At 45.4% G+C, this 18,206-nt stretch overlaps 2 protein-coding genes across 3 annotated transcripts; both read left to right on the forward strand.

The window, feature by feature from the left end:
* Window positions 1–697: 697 nt before the first annotated feature.
* LOC100830317 (AP-3 complex subunit delta) lies at window positions 698–3,903 on the forward strand. The gene has a single exon (XM_003567704.4). The coding sequence runs from the start codon at window positions 824–826 to the stop codon at window positions 3,656–3,658; it is 2,835 nt and encodes a 944-aa protein (XP_003567752.1). The 5' UTR covers window positions 698–823; the 3' UTR covers window positions 3,659–3,903.
* Window positions 3,904–11,148: 7,245 nt separating this feature from the next.
* On the forward strand, window positions 11,149–17,637 carry LOC100830621 (mediator of RNA polymerase II transcription subunit 9). 2 transcript variants are annotated; one of them, XM_003567705.4, is made up of 6 exons: window positions 11,149–11,477; window positions 11,789–11,998; window positions 14,846–14,908; window positions 15,616–15,696; window positions 16,972–17,030; window positions 17,114–17,637. In XM_003567705.4, exons 2-6 carry the CDS (start codon window positions 11,825–11,827, stop codon window positions 17,175–17,177), a joined length of 441 nt encoding a protein of 146 aa, XP_003567753.1. In that variant the 5' UTR covers window positions 11,149–11,477; window positions 11,789–11,824; the 3' UTR covers window positions 17,178–17,637. The 2 variants fall into 2 exon arrangements, with proteins under 2 accessions (XP_003567753.1, XP_010230926.1); XM_010232624.3 differs by having other exon boundaries at window positions 11,825–11,998.
* The last annotated feature ends 569 nt before the right edge of the window (window positions 17,638–18,206 follow it).

The raw sequence follows: 18,206 nt of genomic DNA on the forward strand, positions 1-18,206 counted from the left end.
ATTTTTTTCATCAGGTTGAGGTTTTGGGTGAACTGGTTCGGCGCACGAAAGTTTTCAAAAAATATGTTTCAATTATGATTTTGATCACATAAATCAATCACGCGGAAAAATAAATTAGTCAAAATAAATGAAACAAGCCCAGTGGAACGGAGTGAGCAGCAAAAGGAAAGGATGGGCGCTGACGTGCGAATATAGGTGGCTATGGCCCGGCCCGCATCCTGAGCCTGAAACTCCGGCCCGCCAGTCCGGTTACCATTTTTCTTTTTTCTTAAAAATAAAAATGTTGCACTCATCACATGGGACTGGGGGTAAGGAGATTTGAACCTAAAACCTCCCCCTCAAAAAAGAAGGAGCTGACCAGCAGACCACGTGCAAGCTTGCTATAAAATGCACTCCAGCTACCATTTTGACCCAATTTCCTGCTGTTATGGACCAAAAAAAGCCACTGGGCTGCCTGGGCTGGTCAGGGAACAATTTCTTTCCCGAGGCCCGCGGGGCCTGAACGGGCCCGGACCGGCCCGACCGGGCTCAGTGCCGCGCCTGGGCCTGGAAATTGCATTTCCGTGCCGGCCCGGCCTGGCCCCTATATTTGCCGGGCTTCGCCGGCCGTGCCCCGGTCAGGCCCGTTTATCCCGAGCCGGGCCGGTGCCGAGCCGGCCCGATAGCCACCTATACGTGCGAACCCGACGGTTCGTCGTCTCCAGCAGAAATCCCCCTCACGGCGGCACGAGACGTCCGTCCCGGCGGTGCCGGCACGACCCCTGAATCAAACAACACATCAAAACCAAGACAGATCCACCCCCTCCCCCGCCGATCTGATCTGATGGCTTCCGCCCCATCAGCCCCGGCCACCGCGCCGTCTCTGCTGGATACCCTCTTCCAGCTCTCCCTTGACGATCTAGTCAAGTCCCTCCGCGCTGACCCGTCCGCTGCCGGCGAGTCGGCGGCCATCGTCCGGGCCCTCTCGGTGGTCCATCGCGAGATACGCGCCCCCGAAGCGGCCACCAAGGCCGCCGCGCTGCAGAAGCTCACATACCTCTCCTCCCTCTACTTCGCCCCCGTCGCCTCCCACCCGCTCGCCTTCCCCGCCATCGAGCTCCTCGCCTCGCCGCACCTCCCGCACAAGCGCCTCGCCTACCTCGCCGCCTCCCTCTCCCTCCACCCTTCCTCGCTCTCCCTCCTCCCGCTCGCCACCCACCAGCTCCACAAGGACCTCTCTCCCTCCACCTCCTCCGCCGTCTCCCACCACGTCTGCGCCCTCGCGCTCCACCTCCTCGCCTCCCCTGCCGCGGCCGCCGCGCCCGACCTCGCCGTCCACCTCGCGCACGACCTCGTGCCCCACCTGTCCCGTGGCAGCCCACGCGCTATCGCGGCCGCTGTGCGCGTCATGGCCGCCTGCCCGTCCGGCGCGGTGCCGCTTCTCTTCAAGCCGTTGGCTGCTTGCCTAGCGTCGCCTGACCCGCGGGCGTCTACCGCTGCTGCGGCCGCCTTCTGTGAGCTCTCTGCTCCGCCAGCTGACCCGGCCCCTTTCCTACCTCTCGCACCTGACCTCTACAATCTGCTCACAACCTCCCGCTCCAACTGGGCGCTCATCAAGGTGCTCAAAGTGTTTGCTAGGCTGGCTCCTCTCGAGTCGCGCCTAGCTGCACGAATTGTCGACCCAGTTTGTCAGCTCCTCAGCAGTTCTTCAGCCATGTCGCTGACGATTGAGTGCATCCACACGGTGCTGACTGCTCTGCCGGCGCATGCTGCTGCTGTGGCTCTCGCCATTGGGAAAGTCAAGGAGTTCCTTGGTTCTTCTGATGATCCCAACCTGCGCTACCTTGGGCTCTTGGCACTTGGTATGCTCAGCCCGGCATATGTCTCAACTGTGAATGAGAGTCATGATGTGATTGTCCTTTCACTGGGTGATCCTGACTCAAACATCCGCAGGGAGGCATTACACCTTACGATGGGAATGGTTGATGACAACAATGTCCAGGACATTGCTGGCATGCTGGCCAGTCATGCTGCACGGTCAGACCCAGAGTTTGCAAATGAGATTCTTGGGGCTGTCCTAGCAGCCTGTGGCCGCAACGTTTATGAGCTCGTGTCGGACTTTGATTGGTATGTCTTGCTACTCGCAGATATAGCAAAGAGCCTGCACTGTGCTCAGGGGGATGAGATTGGTCGGCAGCTTGTTGATGTGGGACTAAGAGTGAAGGATGCACGCCCTGAGCTTGTCCAATCTGCTCGGACTCTCCTAATTGACCCTGCTTTGCTTGGGAATCAACTCATTAGCCCTGTTCTTTCCTCTGCTGCATGGGTCTGTGGTGAGTATATAAATTTTGTGAAGGATCCTGTAGAGCTTGTTGAGGCACTCCTGCAGCCAAGGACTGGCCTTCTGCCAATGTCAGTAAGAGCTGTCTACATCCAGGCAGTACTTAAAGTGATCACCTTCTGTTGCAACTTGTATTGTGAGAGGTTGAATGATTCAAACAAGGAATTGGATCTAGTGTTTGATGAGTCAGCTATTGATCAAACTGCTGTGAGGTCAAGTGAGACTGAAATTCGACCTGGTGAAGACGAGATTTTGATGGCAAGCACAACTGAAAAAGACCCTTTTTCACAGAAATCAATAGTTTACATGATTAGTTTGATTGAAGCAACAATTGGGCCACTTGTTGAGTGTAAGGAAGTTGAGGTCCTTGAGCGAGCACACAACCTGATGGGTTTTCTCCATTTGCTAAGAGAGATTCAAGAGTTGAAAGACATGAAGGTTGGTGATCATACCAAGCATAATCGGGTCAAGGAGCTTGTTAAGAATATGCAAACAATATTCTCTCAAGAATTAAGCCCTGTTTCTGTCAATGCACTGAAGAAAGTGTCCCCTCCTGAGGATCTTGTCTTGAATGAAAACCTTGCTGAACTTGCTGACGTAGTAAGTGAAGATGACACTACTCCGTCAACTTCAATCTTTTTGTCCTGTCGCGGCAGTCATTCTGCAGAGACTGAAGATGAGTCTGCAACGTCAGTTGGTTCATCTTCTCTTCTTTCTGAGCACCGTAAACGGCATGAGATCTTCTATCTCCCCACAGGAAAAGCTGAAGAAGATGCAAACAATTACCCTTGTGCCAATGACCCTCTGCTCTCTGCTGACAATAGAATTGCCACCGAGGATAAATCGGAGGCAGTCCAGCTTGTATCTGATTGGAAAAAAATAAAGTCCACGAGGTCGAGACCAAAAGTAGTGAAACTGGATGGTGAGGATTTCCTAAGTTCTATGATGGCTAATGCAAATATTGCAAAGGAAAATTCATTGTCTTGCACTGTACGTGGTGTGCTCATGGGTAGAGATGCCAAGCCATTATCTTCACCCAAGGTTTCAGATAGGACCACCGGAGGGATGCCAAAGAATATGGACTCTGGGGAATCTAGTTCTCAACGGGTAGAAAACATAGATGATGGTATTGGAAGCCATTCTAGGACAAGTAAGCCGCAGAATAACGAGAAAGAGAAGAGTGCGATCCCTCTTGAAAGTGATGGGAAAGAAGCGAGAAAGCACAGAACCTCTGGCAGGAGTGGGCATCGTCAAGGAAAACAAAAGAACAGAGAAAGACCTAGTACTCAGCCTAATGTCGTACCTCAAGCTCCACTAATCCAAGATTTCCTTCTGTAGCTGCGGAGAGTTTTCTCGTCTGGTACATTTCTATTACGAACTCATGTTGATCTCTTGTTCCTTCACATTTTGTGAATTTTCATTTGTTTCTCCTTTATGATGTGGGTGTTGTTTAGTAACTATAGTTGTCTGGACAGTGTTGGCTCTAATTATCACTGTAGTGCATGTATATCTTCTTTGGCACAGAACATGCGCTCTTCATTAGCTCAATTGCAATATATTGATCCATTCCAGTTTATAAGGTATACCACATATTTCAAAGTTTAACTTTCACTATCAATTACTCCCTCCGTTCCATAATTCTTGTCTCAAATTTGCTCAAAAATGGATGTATCTATTACTAAAAAGTGTCTAGATACATGTAATATTTCGACAAGAATTATGGAACAGAGGGAGTGGACTAATAATATGAATTATGTTCTATAAAAATTATACTTATTGCAAACTTCTTCCGAATGCAAATTCAATAGCCCACATTTTATTAGTCTAAGTTGAAGCTCAAAATTTGTGGATGTCTTATAAACTCGGACAGAGGGAGCGTTTCATTGTTCATACCGTACAAAACCATACTCAGTTGTTTTTCTGTTACAATGTAGAGTTCTATGCTATCCCTCTTATTTAGTTCTGCAAGATTACTGAAATCTTACAAAAATGATTTTTGCAGTGATACTTGTAACATCTCAAATACATATAATGCTATGAGGCTATAATATGGATAAAAATAAAACATTTAATCTAGTAGGTTCATTGCATGTGCATTATAGTTGAGAGCTAAAATGCCAATTTGAATCAAACCATGGAACCCAACAAATTAAATCACTACAGTTTCTTTTGAATTATTTTTACCAGTCCTAGCTGATGTATAATGCACCAATGAAAGGTTTCTCCAAAATCATCGCAACCTTTGTTGCTCATGAAGATAAACAAAGCATTGAATGCTGAAGTGTCGATATTAGAGAAGTATTGGTAGTGCATCCCATATTTATGAATAGTGACAACAAATTATTCTTTCTTGGGGGATTTGAGACAACCCAAGCAATTAATAGTATTTTTTGTGTGTATATAATTATTTGAATTAAGCTTAAATATGTGTGTCCTAGATATATGTCCCAAATGTACTTGAAACTTGAGAACAATTGCTCAGAGTAATTTCACTACCTTCAAAAATAAAATAGAACTGCTATAGTATAGTATTCTACCTTTCACGGGTTTGTGGAGTAGAGGAATACTTTCGTCAGAAGCTGAATCGATCGTAGGTTTGCCTGAAATTAAATTGTCCATATCCTTTCCCTGCTATAGCTACCATGACATTCCTCTTCTTCCCACTAGCTTCACCGACAAGGGAGCCTTGGCTCCATCTGTAAGCGTCCTCAGTCCAAGGGGAGAAGAAGAGGCAGGACAGAAGGCCCCTTAGCCCCTTACCAATTCATCTTCCCGATTTGTAGCTGCCCCTGTAGGTTAGGAGCGGCAGATCCAGGCCCCTTCTCTCTTCCAAATCCTGCCCACCATTGTATTCCCCACTTGCCCTGTTTTCCATCCCATCCAAAAAGCCGCTGCATCCACCAGCATTTGCATGTTCTTCATGGTGTTCATGAGAAGTCGCAACACCGATCTGTCATCTTCGATCTCTCTTCTTAGGGAGCTAAGTTCCATTTCTGAGGACATGATTCTTGGCTTCGGGATCTGCCCTGTTCCTGCACTCACTTTTTATTTACATTGAGGTGGATATGTCATCAGCCTGAAACTTGGTTTCCTGGAAGATTACAAGACGGTGCTGCTGAGCACAGCTTGTCCATCTAGAGGGAGATCCGGGCTCGTTTTCCCCAGCACTGGTGAGGTGTGGTAATGGCTCTATTCACCATTGTGCTCTTCAGCCTGACACTTCCTCCACCTGCTAACTCACCGTCCCATGAGTCCGTATCACCAGCCTCCATGCGCAGCAGCACCGTCTCCACTGGTGAGCATTCTCTGCTTTGCTTTCTGCCTTCTTTTTCATGCCTCATCAAAGAAAATTCAGTTAACTGATGCGGTGAACCCTGATGGAGGTTCAGCTAAGCTCAGCTTTTAGATGTAGCCACTAACATTGAATCTGGTTATTAAATAAAGTAAATGAAGTGGTGCCACTGCTGCTATACTCCATCTGTGAGTAGTTAACTGGTATGAACCTTATGCCTCAACTTAACTACTTAGCTCACACTTTTCACTGTACCTAAGACTCCCCTGCTGCTATACCAAGTTAATTAAATCTTATGTTGCGCTGCCATTTCAGTAGATAAATTATCCATATTCACTGAATTGAAATTCTGCTTAAGCCAGTTACTCCTTCATCTGTGGTCCATTTGTTTGGAACTTCACTCAGAACTGAACTTAAGCTTTTGATTCCTTTTGATGTACCTCACCCCAGAAGTATGCTAGTATTTCTATGAACTAAGTTCCGTAAACCTGTGGCTCAATAACCATTTGTTGAGCTGTAGTAAATCACTCACACTGAATTTCCTTTTTTTTGCTGCTTTGTGACTGTCCAGTAGAGCAGTAGCCAGTAGGACAAAAATACCAGCAACAAGAGTAGCCTGTGTACTCGAGTGTTAGGCGGGCTATACTCCCCATGTAATAACTGACAGTTAAGCCATTTAGTAGATGAACAACTAGTAAAGTACTCCCTCCGTGACTCCAATTTACACAAATATGGATGTATCTATCTATATAAAAAGCGTCAAGATGCATGTTATACTTCGGCACTTAATATGAGACGGAGGGAGAACTAAAATTTGATAAAATTTGATTGATTAGTAGTTGTATTGGTCAGTCACTTGAGTAGCTACAACTCAAATAGTTAATCAAGAGCTAATGAAGTGGTTAATGTTGGTTAAGTAATTATCAGTACATCTGATACCCAAAGTTAAGTATTCAAGATCTGCCAATTACAATATGTCAAAACCTATAAGTATTACCTATAGGAGAAGCTTGTTCAAATTGTGCTTACATACATTTATGATTGTTATGAAATTCGGCGGATGCATGATTGTCGCACCAGTGGCACCCGGGATACCACCGTTGCATGACGCGTGGGTCGCCTCACCCGTTCCCCGGAAGGATAGCACCCCGGGCGGCACCGGCAGCGCTAGCCGGGCTGCGGGGGTTGTCCTGGAAGGCAACAAGAGAATCCCCTTCTGCGCTTCTCGGGAAGGTCACTTGCCAGGGAGGGTATCTCCGGGCGCGGGCGCTCGCTACAAGTATGGTACCAGGCGGACAGAGCATCGACGCCACGTGGCCGCGCGGCGGGTTCCCTGTGCGCAGGCCTCGTCAGGGCAAGGAGTGAAGCGCAAGCAAGCATTTAATGCTCCGACAGAAAGGGAATTCCCCGTCTAGTCAGCTCACAGTGACCGGTCTGCTGTGAATTCTAGGCATGTAGCGCCCTAGCTGCAGGGCTACTCACCATGCATGCAGACCAGCACAGCGAGGGCAAGCTGCTCGAGTTCTATGCTCTTAATTTGTCATCCATGCACCAAGACACCTGTGGTATCTCCTTGAGTATAAAAGGAGGGCCGTTGCCAGCGGTCAAAGGGTTCGGTTCCTTACTAGTTTTAGCCAGGAATAGCAAGTAGCCTTTAGGAGAAAAGGAGAGAACGCCCGGGAACTCCCCCGGCAACTTGTAAACCCTTGTTCACTGGCTAATAAGAACACTGAAGCAGGACGTAGGGTTTTACACCTCAGGGTGGCCTGAACCTGGGTAAAACTATTGTGTGCATCCTCACGCTTGACATTGGCCTCGCCGGCGATCGTTGAAGCGATCCCCGTCGCTCTCTGCCGAACCTAAAAGGGGGTGCCGCGCACCCCTGGTGTCTACACCCCGGGCTACGACAACGACCAAGGATGACATCGAGGCACGATATTTGTTAACGCGGTTCGGCTGAAGCCTACATCCCCGATGCATCGAGCGGATCAAGTTGACTCCACCGATCAGATTTCTGATCGCCGCCAGGCTCCACCTTGCGCCGAACCGGAGGTTCCCGACACCCGTCGAGCATAATCCTCGCACCTCCAACGAGATCTTCCGCATCCCTCAACCTCGCTCCGATACAACTTGTTACGAAATCTGGCGGATGCACGATCTAGGATGACACCAGGCCACGATATTTGTTAATGAGGTTCGGCCGAAGCCTAGCCACCCCCCTGGCCGCCGGCACAGGCCGTCGGCTCCCCTTGTGAGCCTATTGCTAATATGTTGCCATTTTCTCTTTGGGCTACCTCGTTGTGCCTTTATATATTAGGCTCGGGTTACACTTGTTCGACTCCAACGCCAAACCCTCTGCTAATTCCAAGTCCAATTGTAGCCCTACTCGTACACACATTCGACACACATCTCAACACTGGCCATCTTTTGAGTTAGTGCATAATCAGATATTAACCAAATTTTCAAAGTCGTTGGAGTCCTTACGTTTTTTGTTATTGTTGTTGTGTAACTGGTCTTTTCCTATGGATCTGCAACCCAAGGATTACCCTGAATCAAAGTGCATAGCCTCCTAATCTGATTTGTAGACATTTAGTTTTAAAGTTTGTGCATATGTCACCCTAAGCGGATTACAAATTCCAGTACTCAAATAATTGCACCTGAGAATCTGTAAAGTCAAAAAAGTAGGAAAAGTGCTATATGTGAAGAGTTGAACTTTAAACTTGCTACTTTAAAGCACTTCTTTCTATTATGCCATTAATCATTTTCCATGCACAAGTGGTACTTGTTTATTTATGTTAGAGCATCTCCAGCCGAGGCCCCTAAAGGCTCCCCAAACGGGCTTTGGGGGAGGGGGGGGGTGCCGGTGCGGAAAAACCGACTCAGTCGGCCTCCCCAAATAGTTTTTTGTGCGGGCACCAGGCCGAACCTAACCCACGGGGAGGCGAGTGGGGACACCGGCGGCTCGCGTTATTGCAGCGAGAACGTCCTACAGCGACCATTAATCGCATCATCGGTTTTTTGCCAGCTTCTCCTCGGCGCCCGAGTCAAAGCCCGCCGATTGCCACGCGGCCGCGCCCCCACCCATTTCCAAGGCCAATCTCGTCGTGTTCACACCGCCCGCCGATCCGCATTCCTCGGCTTCTCCTCGGCGCCCGAGTCAAAGCCCGTCGGTGCTCCCCATTCCTCTCTCGCGGTCCTTCTCGCTTTCTCTTCTCTCTCACCCTCTCCTCTCTCTCGCCCACCAAAAGATGGCCGAGAACTGGCCCTGCCGGACCCTCACCTCGAGGAGGCCGAGGCTCTCCATGAGCATGATGACTCGGCGCCGCCTGAATGTCGTCTGCCGGGCGGTTGGGTGTTGAGCAATGGTGGCATCCCCATGCCACCGGTGCCGACTGGACATGCCTGACAGGCCGCCATCAGCACCCAGTGGGCGCACGCCTTTGAGGAGGCACAACTCTAGGACCCGAAGTGGGATCACGCCACCGGCGGCAACTGGGAGGCGCTCTTCGGCAACCGCCATGACAGAGGCCGAAATCCTCGCCTGGAGCGAGGCCAAGACGAGGAAGGAGGAGGCCGAGAAAAAGAAGGCTGAGGCGGCGAAGGCGGCAGCGACGAAGGTGAAGCCGGAGCCCGGCGTCATTTTCCTCGACAGCGACGACGACAGCTTCAACGCCTGGGTCAACAGCCTTGACGAGTAGGGTTTAAGTTTTAATTTTGTAAATTTTTGCAAATTTCCATGAAATCTCGTCGGCTTAATGAAATATCGAGAGTTTGATGAATTTGTGCCGAATTTGATGAATTGTGTCGAGGTTGGAATTTTACTACTAGGGCCGCGGCGGCCCCTAAATTTTTTTTTGCGCTGACCCCCCACCCCCACCAAAAAAGGCCTAAAATTCGGCCGCGCTGGACGCCAAATGGGGGGCGCGGCTGGAGATGCACTTGTGAAAACAACCATGAAACAAAAATGTGTGCCCGAGTCCCAAATGAATTGTAACCTCTGATCAGTAAACCTTGAAGTAGCTCGTTATTAGGGATGCAAGCAGAATCCCGCTTGTGTCCAACTTGTAGGCCAATTTCCAAATTTGGAATGAGCTCTTTTCGACTCTAGAGTTGTTATTGGACTCTTTTATCTTTTGCTTTCAGCTGCAAGACTTTGAAATTATGCACGTTGTAAGGTACTCTTAAATTCTGGATCAATGCGATGTAATATACTTTGACCTTTGTATCCAAATATTACATCTTGATATTGTGTGTGCTACCGAGTCGAGCCAGAGAGTAGCATAGTAAGCACATAGATCTGGCCCCTTATGACATAGTGGGCAACAAGATGCATATTCTTTTCGGTAGCTCATCTAGATAGAACCTCTCGGTTAACCGTGTTAGGCTCGGAGCAATATTGGGATGGGTGGCCCACCAGAAAGTTTCTCAGGAAGCACACGAGTGAGGGGAAAGATAAGCATTGGTGTGTGGGGAAATTCTTGAGCCTAGAAAGTTGTCAGGAATGACGTCGGGGTGTTACGGAATGGTATCAAAGCCGATCCTCGCGGTTACCGACATGTGCTAGGCATGTGTGCGTACGTGCCACACCGGGCTGATCATGTGGGCGTGTGCGAAGAGGAAACAATCTGACTTGGGCATGTGACTGATGAGGATGTCAGGTCCTCTGAGGAGGTATGTGCGAGTGACATACCGGCATATGACTTAGGATTGATAAACTACCTACCAATAAGACATCTTCTTTCCGGTAGCTCACCTCGATATAACCTCTCAATTATGCATTCTTGGCTGGGAGCCATATTGGAAAGTTTCTCGGGGTCCGCACTAGTGAGGACAACGACGCCTTTTCTCTTGAAGCGCCTCTGTCTCTCCTCACCGGTTTGCCTACACGTCCTCCTCCGGTGGGATCCAGTGAGTTTTCTTTTTAATTTTTTTGCAAATAAAAATAAAAAGCCAAGAAAGCTTGAAAATTAAAAATTTGAAGATTAAACGTTTACAATAAAGAAAATAAAAGTTAGAAAATTCAAAAGCTCATTTAAAAAAAAATAGAAAGTTGAAAAAAAATAAAAAGACAAAAAGTATAAGATAAAAGAATTCCAAAGAGGCAAAAAATAATAAGTCCGAGGGACCCAAAAAAGGCCTGTCGGAATTTGCCGTCAGGTTTGGTTTGGGCAAAACTCTGCCAATTAGCTCCCCCAAAAGAAGTACAAGATTTTCTTTAGTAGACCTTGCCCTCTCGAACGCATCTGCTAGTTGCGCCGCCTTACAAACTCACAAGTCACAAATTCTTGTTCCTGCTTATTTTTTTCCTTTTGAGTTTTTTTTTGAGCGATTTTTCTTTTGAGGAATCCAGAATCCCGAGACCCGAGTAAAATATCCATGTGGGATCCAATGGCGAAGCTAGGGCCACGGCCTGGGCCATAGGTGGCCTATACCATACCTGATTTGGGTTTTGGTCTGGGGCGCAGCCCATCTAGTAGCCCACTTCGAACCTGCCTTGCCCAGCCAGTGAAAAAAATGAGGGCTCGGGCCTCGGGGGTAAAGTTGATCTCGGGGCCATCGTGAAGGAAACTGAATCGGGGAGAGCAGGCGCAACGCAACGCAACGCCGCCGGTCCCCTCAAGGCTCTGCCGCAGTGCTGCCCGCCGCCCGCCTCCACCCAGCCACACGCCACGTCCTCCGCTGGCCGGCTCCCCGGTTCCCGCAAGCCCCGCCCGCTAGGTCAGGGAGTCGCGCTCGCCGTCAGCCCACCGCGGCAGCGCAGGCTCGCCGTCCGGGTGTCCGGCTGTCTCCCGTCGCCGACTCGTCGTTTCCTCCGACTGTCCGACTCCCCATTAAAGTCCACTGTCCACCTCAAATCACCAATCGGTAGCCCCCTCTGTTGCCCCCCTCCCTCCCAAATTTGGTCTTGTTTTTTTAGATGAATTTGGTGTTGGGCACTCGATCCATAAACGAGTTTCTTGTTGACATGGCTGAGATGCAGTGCTTATCTCCTATTTGTGAGCCACGTGTGACAGAGCACATTGAACATATTATAGAGTTGATTTCCGATGTACTTTTTACTTGTGCAGAAAATGCTACCAACTTAGCTGCAATTTTTTTTCTGTGTTGTTTGTTTAGAAAAATTCAGACTGCTGAGTACCATTGAATATTGTGTTGAAGTATTATCAATTGTTTAGGAATTTTTTTGGCCTAAACTCTTTGGCCCGGGGCAGATGGACCAACATCACCCGCCGCAGTACGGGGATCCTTACCGGGCGCTGGTGCCGTCCCCGCAGCCCGACCATCTCCATGCCCTCCAATACCAGCAGCCGCAGCCTCAGCAAGTAACACCGCTGCCGCAGCAACAGCATCACTCTTCGCTTGCATCCCACTTCCACCTTCTCCACGTAAGTTGCAATCGGCATCTCCAAATTTTTTGAGTTTTCTGTGTTAAGTGAGAGGGGGAAGGATGATATAGTACATTTTTCCTCTACACGTTGAGAAAATTCAAAGAAAGCCAGCACGTTCTTTGGTCGCAACTCTAGTGTGGAGCTGTTGCAGATTTATTGTTGGTTGGTCAAAGTGCAGTTTCCAACCTTGCATCCTACTACGCAGATGTGTATTGTACTCCTTATTTCTGACGGAGGGAGTGTGAAAAATACTAACAATTGTTCTTGCTATAGTAGTAGTAGGATATCTTTGGTACAAAATGTCGATAATTTATGTAAGTGTTTACCGTATCAATTTTGGCAAATCATTATTGTACTGTTATACTGTACCAAACTTTGTATGTCATTGAGAGCAAGTACGATAAGGTGTAAGCAGGCTATAAGAGTTTAAATACTCCCTCCGACCGAAATTACTTGTCGAAATATTACGTGTGTCTAGACGCTTTCTACACATATATACATCCGTACTTGGGCAAATTTGAGACAAGTAATACCGGTCGTAGGGAGTATTATATTTTTGCTTAGTTGGAGGTGAGAGGAGAAAAATAGGCTGTAAGGCCTATCCCAATGGGGGATCTTGGCACAATATCTTAGGCATTTTGCTGACATGGCATACTTGTTAATGAAGAAAGATAGTGAGGTTGTCTCTTGCTAAGATACCACACTTACACGTAGACATAGGCAAAAACATTAATTCTCCCAATCACATGCAAGCATACCTCCTAAATTAATTAATGTAACACTCTTTAGAGACAACAATTAAGATACCATGCATTGTGGTGTTGGTCTCTTAGAGTAAGAATAATAATGGGCTATAAGCTGGCTAGAAGAATTTAAATATAATATTTGTGCTTAGTTGGAGGGGAGAGAAGAGGAAGCAGGCTGTAAGCTAATAGCCAGCTGCAGCACAAGCTCCTAGGTTGTCCGTGAGACTGAAATATATCTCACTATTGTACATACTAGCTATTAAACTGACCCATAAAGGGCTTATAGCCAACAATTATTATTCTTGCTCTTATGAATTATCACCACCTAAGATATTGTGCTAAGAGACTATGCATTGTGATAGGCCTAACTTAACAGCCAGCTGCAGCAGGAGCTCCTAAGCATAGTTGCCAAGTTTCCAGGTTGAATGGGTCGAAGGATAGGAACGAGGGTCGAGAATCGGTGTTGGCCAAAACTAGGGATTAATCGGGATATACATCTTACAAACGACCGATCGATGGTGGGGACCCGACCCATTCAATTTGGGGATGATGACTCGAGAACGATTAGGAAACGAACATTAACATTAATTGCTAGTTGCCTTACGATTGCAGCTGCGATTAAGAAACGCGCATTTTAATTGATAGTTGCCTAATTATTGATTGATTTCGGTTACGATTGGGGATCAGGTCTTAATTGCTACTACCTCCGTTCCATAATTCTTGTCTCAAATTTGCCAAAAAATGAATGTATCTATTCCTAATAAGCGTCTAGATACATGTAATATTTCGACAAGAATTATGGAACAGAGGGAGTATTTGCCTAATTAACTGGGCTGAATTGTTCAGTTTACAATTAGGAAACGGACCTTAATTGCTGGGTCGTTAGGAGTCGTGTCCCGCCCATCGAATCGTATGTCCCGGCCATCGACCCCGATCCTCGACTCGGGTCGTCGTTTCTAGTACGAGGGACTCCCCTTCGTTCCGCTTCCCTAGCCTCTATGCTTCTAGGCTCTCTGTGAGAGTGGGATGGGTGCCAAGTATTAATAAAGTAATACATCTCTTTTTTGCGGGTAAAGTAATATATCTTTATATCTAAGTACTATACATGTTGGCTATTGGACTGGTTATAGATGACATGGCAACAAGATATAGCCGGCAGCTGGCTATACTGTTATCCTTGCCCTGATGGATTCATGGAATGCACTTTATGTTCATTGGATATACCTCTTGGTATGGAAAGCCAACCGAGATGTAGTGAAGAACGTATTTAATTAGTACGAGTTTGAATTAGCTCCGAACATTCATTTTGGACTTCATTTTGGACATTCAAAAGTGACACAATTGCAAAGTGTGACCAGAAACATAAAACCTGTTTAATAAATGCATATTACAATTGTTTCTTGGCAAAAATGCTACCAAACACGTAGCAATCCCCTCCGAACTGTGATCCTAGCTGCGTAATTTAATTGTGTTTTACCAGCGATCACATTTCCCTGGTACACATTCTGGTTCCTCGGGGTTGGTGAACTAAATCTTTGTATAGATTACTAGAGGCAAGGTAAAAGAGCATGACAGGCGGGAAGGATGCCTCGGCCATTGCCACTCGGCTATTCTGTCGCCTCAGGAAGACATGAACATGGTCGCCATACAGGAGCTTTGATCAATTTGAATGGAAATTCTTGATGCTGTCAATGATATATCAGGCAGGTTTGTGATTACCAACCGCAGGGGGTGTTAATGGCTGCCACAATGAGAGTAGAGGCACGATGTAGAAGAATATAACAGTGAGGTGTTGTGATGGAATACGAAAAAAGTGTCGAGATTAATCAAGGGAATAAATTTTGAAATTAGATTTGTTATATGAGAATATCATGGTATTTAACATTAATAGAACTTTGTTAAGCTGTTGTCGCATTTTGCCATTTATTACATGTTCGCAGTGGCATCTAAAAATGAGATTTGTCTTGTTTGAAATAGCATTTTGCAACTAGCATTATTAGCAATGGCCCCATTACTAACCATCATTTTCTTTCTGAAAATTTATGCAATATATTTGATTGTTCATTTATTTCTTTAATTGTTTTGTTTGCTATATCAGTTGGTGACAAGGTTAGGTGATGCCATTGGAACAGGCACAAGGGATCAAACTTTTGATGCACTGGTAAGAATTTTATATAGTTCTATTATTCTTCATTTGTTGACGAAATTGAAAGGTTAGGTGATGCCATTGTACATGATCTTTGTCAAAAGGGATGCAAGCAGCTTATCTCATTATCTGTGTAAAAATGATGTTTTGCATGTAGATGCAAGCAGCTTATCTCATTATCTGCGTAAAAATGATGTTTTGCATGTATACCCTTCAAGCTTATTAAACTGTAGCGAATTAGTTTCAGTGTTTGAGTTTGGCTTTATATAACTAGTGATGAGTTTTGTCATTATGAAACCACTTTCACGTGGACTCTGGAAACTTTGTTTGTTAAGATGTATGGTCAGATAGATGGAATATGCTAGATGATTTCTTCTGTCCTGGCAAACTTTATGTGTTATGCTCGTTGAATATGAAAGAGCATAAATAAATAAATAAAAATAACTCCAGAAATTCTAGGATGCTGGTTTGTACTAACTAGCAGCTCTGGGACTCTGGGCCATCTTCTTTGGTACCTGTTTCATAGAAAGATTTGGGTCTAAGTTACAATATATGACTTCCATTTCAATTTCGCTGTCTACTTATCTGTGCCCAGTTAATAAAGTAAAGCAATACCTTTGTATTGATTATGCTTTTGCATAATCTTCAATCCCTAATCCTGGTATATGATTACTCAGAGCATAGAAATCTAGTAATGGGAGTTGTTTTATTTGTTTATGTAGGTTGAAGAATTGACAAGTCAATTTGCCAGGTGCCAACAATTATTGAACTCCATATCCGGAACACTAAGCTCGAAATCTATTGTGAGTTTTGGACACATACTCTACTCCGTGTTATGTATCTTAGCTTTTTCTAAACTCGCCAGAGTTGGTTCTAAATAGTGACTAGCATGTGGTATAAAGCTAACAGTTCTTACTAGTGACTAATACAGACCATAGTGTTTGTTTTCTGCTGTTAGAACAATATTTCTATACTATCAGTATTTTTCTTTAAAATTATTATGGTTTTTGATGATTCATTTCCTATAATAATAATTATAGTCTGGTAATTGAATGATGTTTGAAGTTTAAACTAGTTGATGTGTTACTTCATGTCAAGCTTCTTGCGCTAGCCAACACAACCAAAAGACTGATTTGATGGAAAGGGCTAGGCAATCCACTTATACTCTTCAACACTTCTGTCCGATGTATCATGCTTGAGTTGACTGGACGGATCACATGCTTGACAGGTTGGTTAGGTTGCAAAATTTATAAAATTGTTAAGCTTGGTGTGGTTTGAAAGTCAAAAGACTAATAGATTGATGGAAGAAGCTTAGTCATACTCTGCTATTTTCCTTTTTCTCCTGAAAAGACCAGGAAGATGATAGTTAAAGCCGGATAATCATGTACTCATCATAGAAATGAAACTATTTTCAAGTTTTGTACAATTTTATTTGCATGTACGTTGATCCGATTACACTTACAACACACAAACATATATGATAGTACCCCACATTCTGCAAGAACAAGATGGGCCTTAACATTTCTGTTGTGATAATAGGAAATGCATCTGCAGTTACGCAAATCTACTAAGAACTTTTTGTTTGAAAGATAGACTACTAATAATTAATTATTCATATTTGTTAGATGTGTATATCTGGTGGTATAGCTACTCTTCCTCGATATGCATTAACTATGAAAGGAATATTCGGTTTTGTAATGATCTGCCGGACCTGGATTTGAACTGATCCAAATCCGAATCCGCTGTATTTGGACGCACCTATCCAAGATTAAGTGATGCACATAGGCTATAGTATGGTAGCAAAGTCATACTCAAAGTCTCAAAATGGCAAAGTAGTTTAATAGTTTGAATAGAAAGTTAGCAGGTGCCCAGACTAAGATTTATACAAGTAGTTCATATGCATCGAAAAATATAACTGAACTTGGAATAGTGGCCTCTGCATTAGCTGCACATGTATCTAATGGGCTTGCGCACTTAGCAATCTTCAGAGCAGTCCTCTGGAAAAAGAGTTATAGATTACGGTAGTTCCAATCCTGGGCCCCAGTACTCAATGAAATTGTTTCTTTTGTTACCAACAGACGGTTGAAGGACAACAGCAAAGTTTAGAAGAAACACGGCAGCTTCTCGATCAAAGGAAGTAAGCACTCCATTTTTGGATGAAACGTGCCAAACATGTTATGTTTTAGTAGAGCCCTGTCTTAACCAGTATCTGTTTGACAGGGATTTGATCACAAAATACAGAAGCTCAGTGGAGGACCTGCTTAAGGGGGATACAACAAGGTAGGAACACTGCAATGACTGCTATTTGGTTATTCTCAGAATGTTCAGATGGAGCTCCCCACTGCCCAATAGCAGTCTGTTATCATGCAAACGAGCAAGTAGTCCACACGCGTATGTGCTTTTGTTTGAGGTTTAGGCACAGTCCATTCTCATACTCAGTTCATCTCAAATGGGCAAGCATTGGAAATGGAAACCACTATAAATAAAATCATGCCAGCAATGTCATGAATCTTTAGCCTGAGATTCAGTGTAATGATAAATTTCGCACATAAGAATCTGGGGACAACCCTGATCAGTTGGATTATTACGAAAGTATTTAACTGTCTTATCAAATACTCTCTTCATTCCAAAATGTAAGGCGTGTGAAACTTTGTTGACTGTATTAAGTTTGGCTAACAACAATGCTAAACCGCTCCGTTACTGTACCATGTCCGCTTCCGATATTATACATCACATTCTATATTTGTTTCCGTATCTGTACGAACCGATTTCGTATCTGATAAAAAAAATATCAAATCTGATCTGGTTTCACCCTTACCTTTGGCTACGGGTGCTCGTTCCCTCTTCCGACGACGCTGACAACGGCGGAGGGGATCAAATCTCGGTGGCGTTGGAAGTTGCAGCGAAGATTCTGATTTTAGTTCTAGTTTTAGTTTCTTAAGAGCTTCTGTGTTTCTTGGTGGCGACTGCAGTTCTGTCCATATCCTTTCCATGTTGTTTCCGTACCTGTCTGTTTTCCTTGATACGGGTAGCGTTTGCTGTTAGAAAAATAATGTTTTCTATGTGAGCCAAACCCCATAATGTGGGCATATCGCCGAAACGAGTGAAGATACCCGGTCATGACTTGAAAGAATGGAGCACACGGCCAGATCAGACCGTGCGATGATCAACATGCAGTCGGACTTGTGAACTGTTAAGCCCCGCTTGGGAAGTTGGGTAAGATCACACACATGTAAACAATTAGCCATGTACTCAAATTCTTAAGACTCAAATTTGTCCAAATATGGATGTATTTATTTCTTAAAAAACATCT

This window comes from Brachypodium distachyon, chromosome 2 (genome assembly GCF_000005505.3).
Source record: "Brachypodium distachyon strain Bd21 chromosome 2, Brachypodium_distachyon_v3.0, whole genome shotgun sequence".
Taxonomy (NCBI): Eukaryota; Viridiplantae; Streptophyta; class Magnoliopsida; order Poales; family Poaceae; genus Brachypodium; species Brachypodium distachyon.

Bases quoted from the DNA above. Each gene is read 5' to 3' on its own strand.
- LOC100830317 (XM_003567704.4), top strand. From the start codon at position 824: ATGGCTTCCGCCCCATCAGCCCCGGCCACCGCGCCGTCTCTGCTGGAT.
- LOC100830621 (XM_003567705.4), top strand. From the start codon at position 11,825: ATGGACCAACATCACCCGCCGCAGTACGGGGATCCTTACCGGGCGCTG. The intron at 15,697-16,971 runs GTGAGTTTTGGA...TGTTACCAACAG, and splicing joins CACTAAGCTCGAAATCTATT to ACGGTTGAAGGACAACAGCA. The intron at 17,031-17,113 runs GTAAGCACTCCA...TCTGTTTGACAG, and splicing joins CAGCTTCTCGATCAAAGGAA to GGATTTGATCACAAAATACA.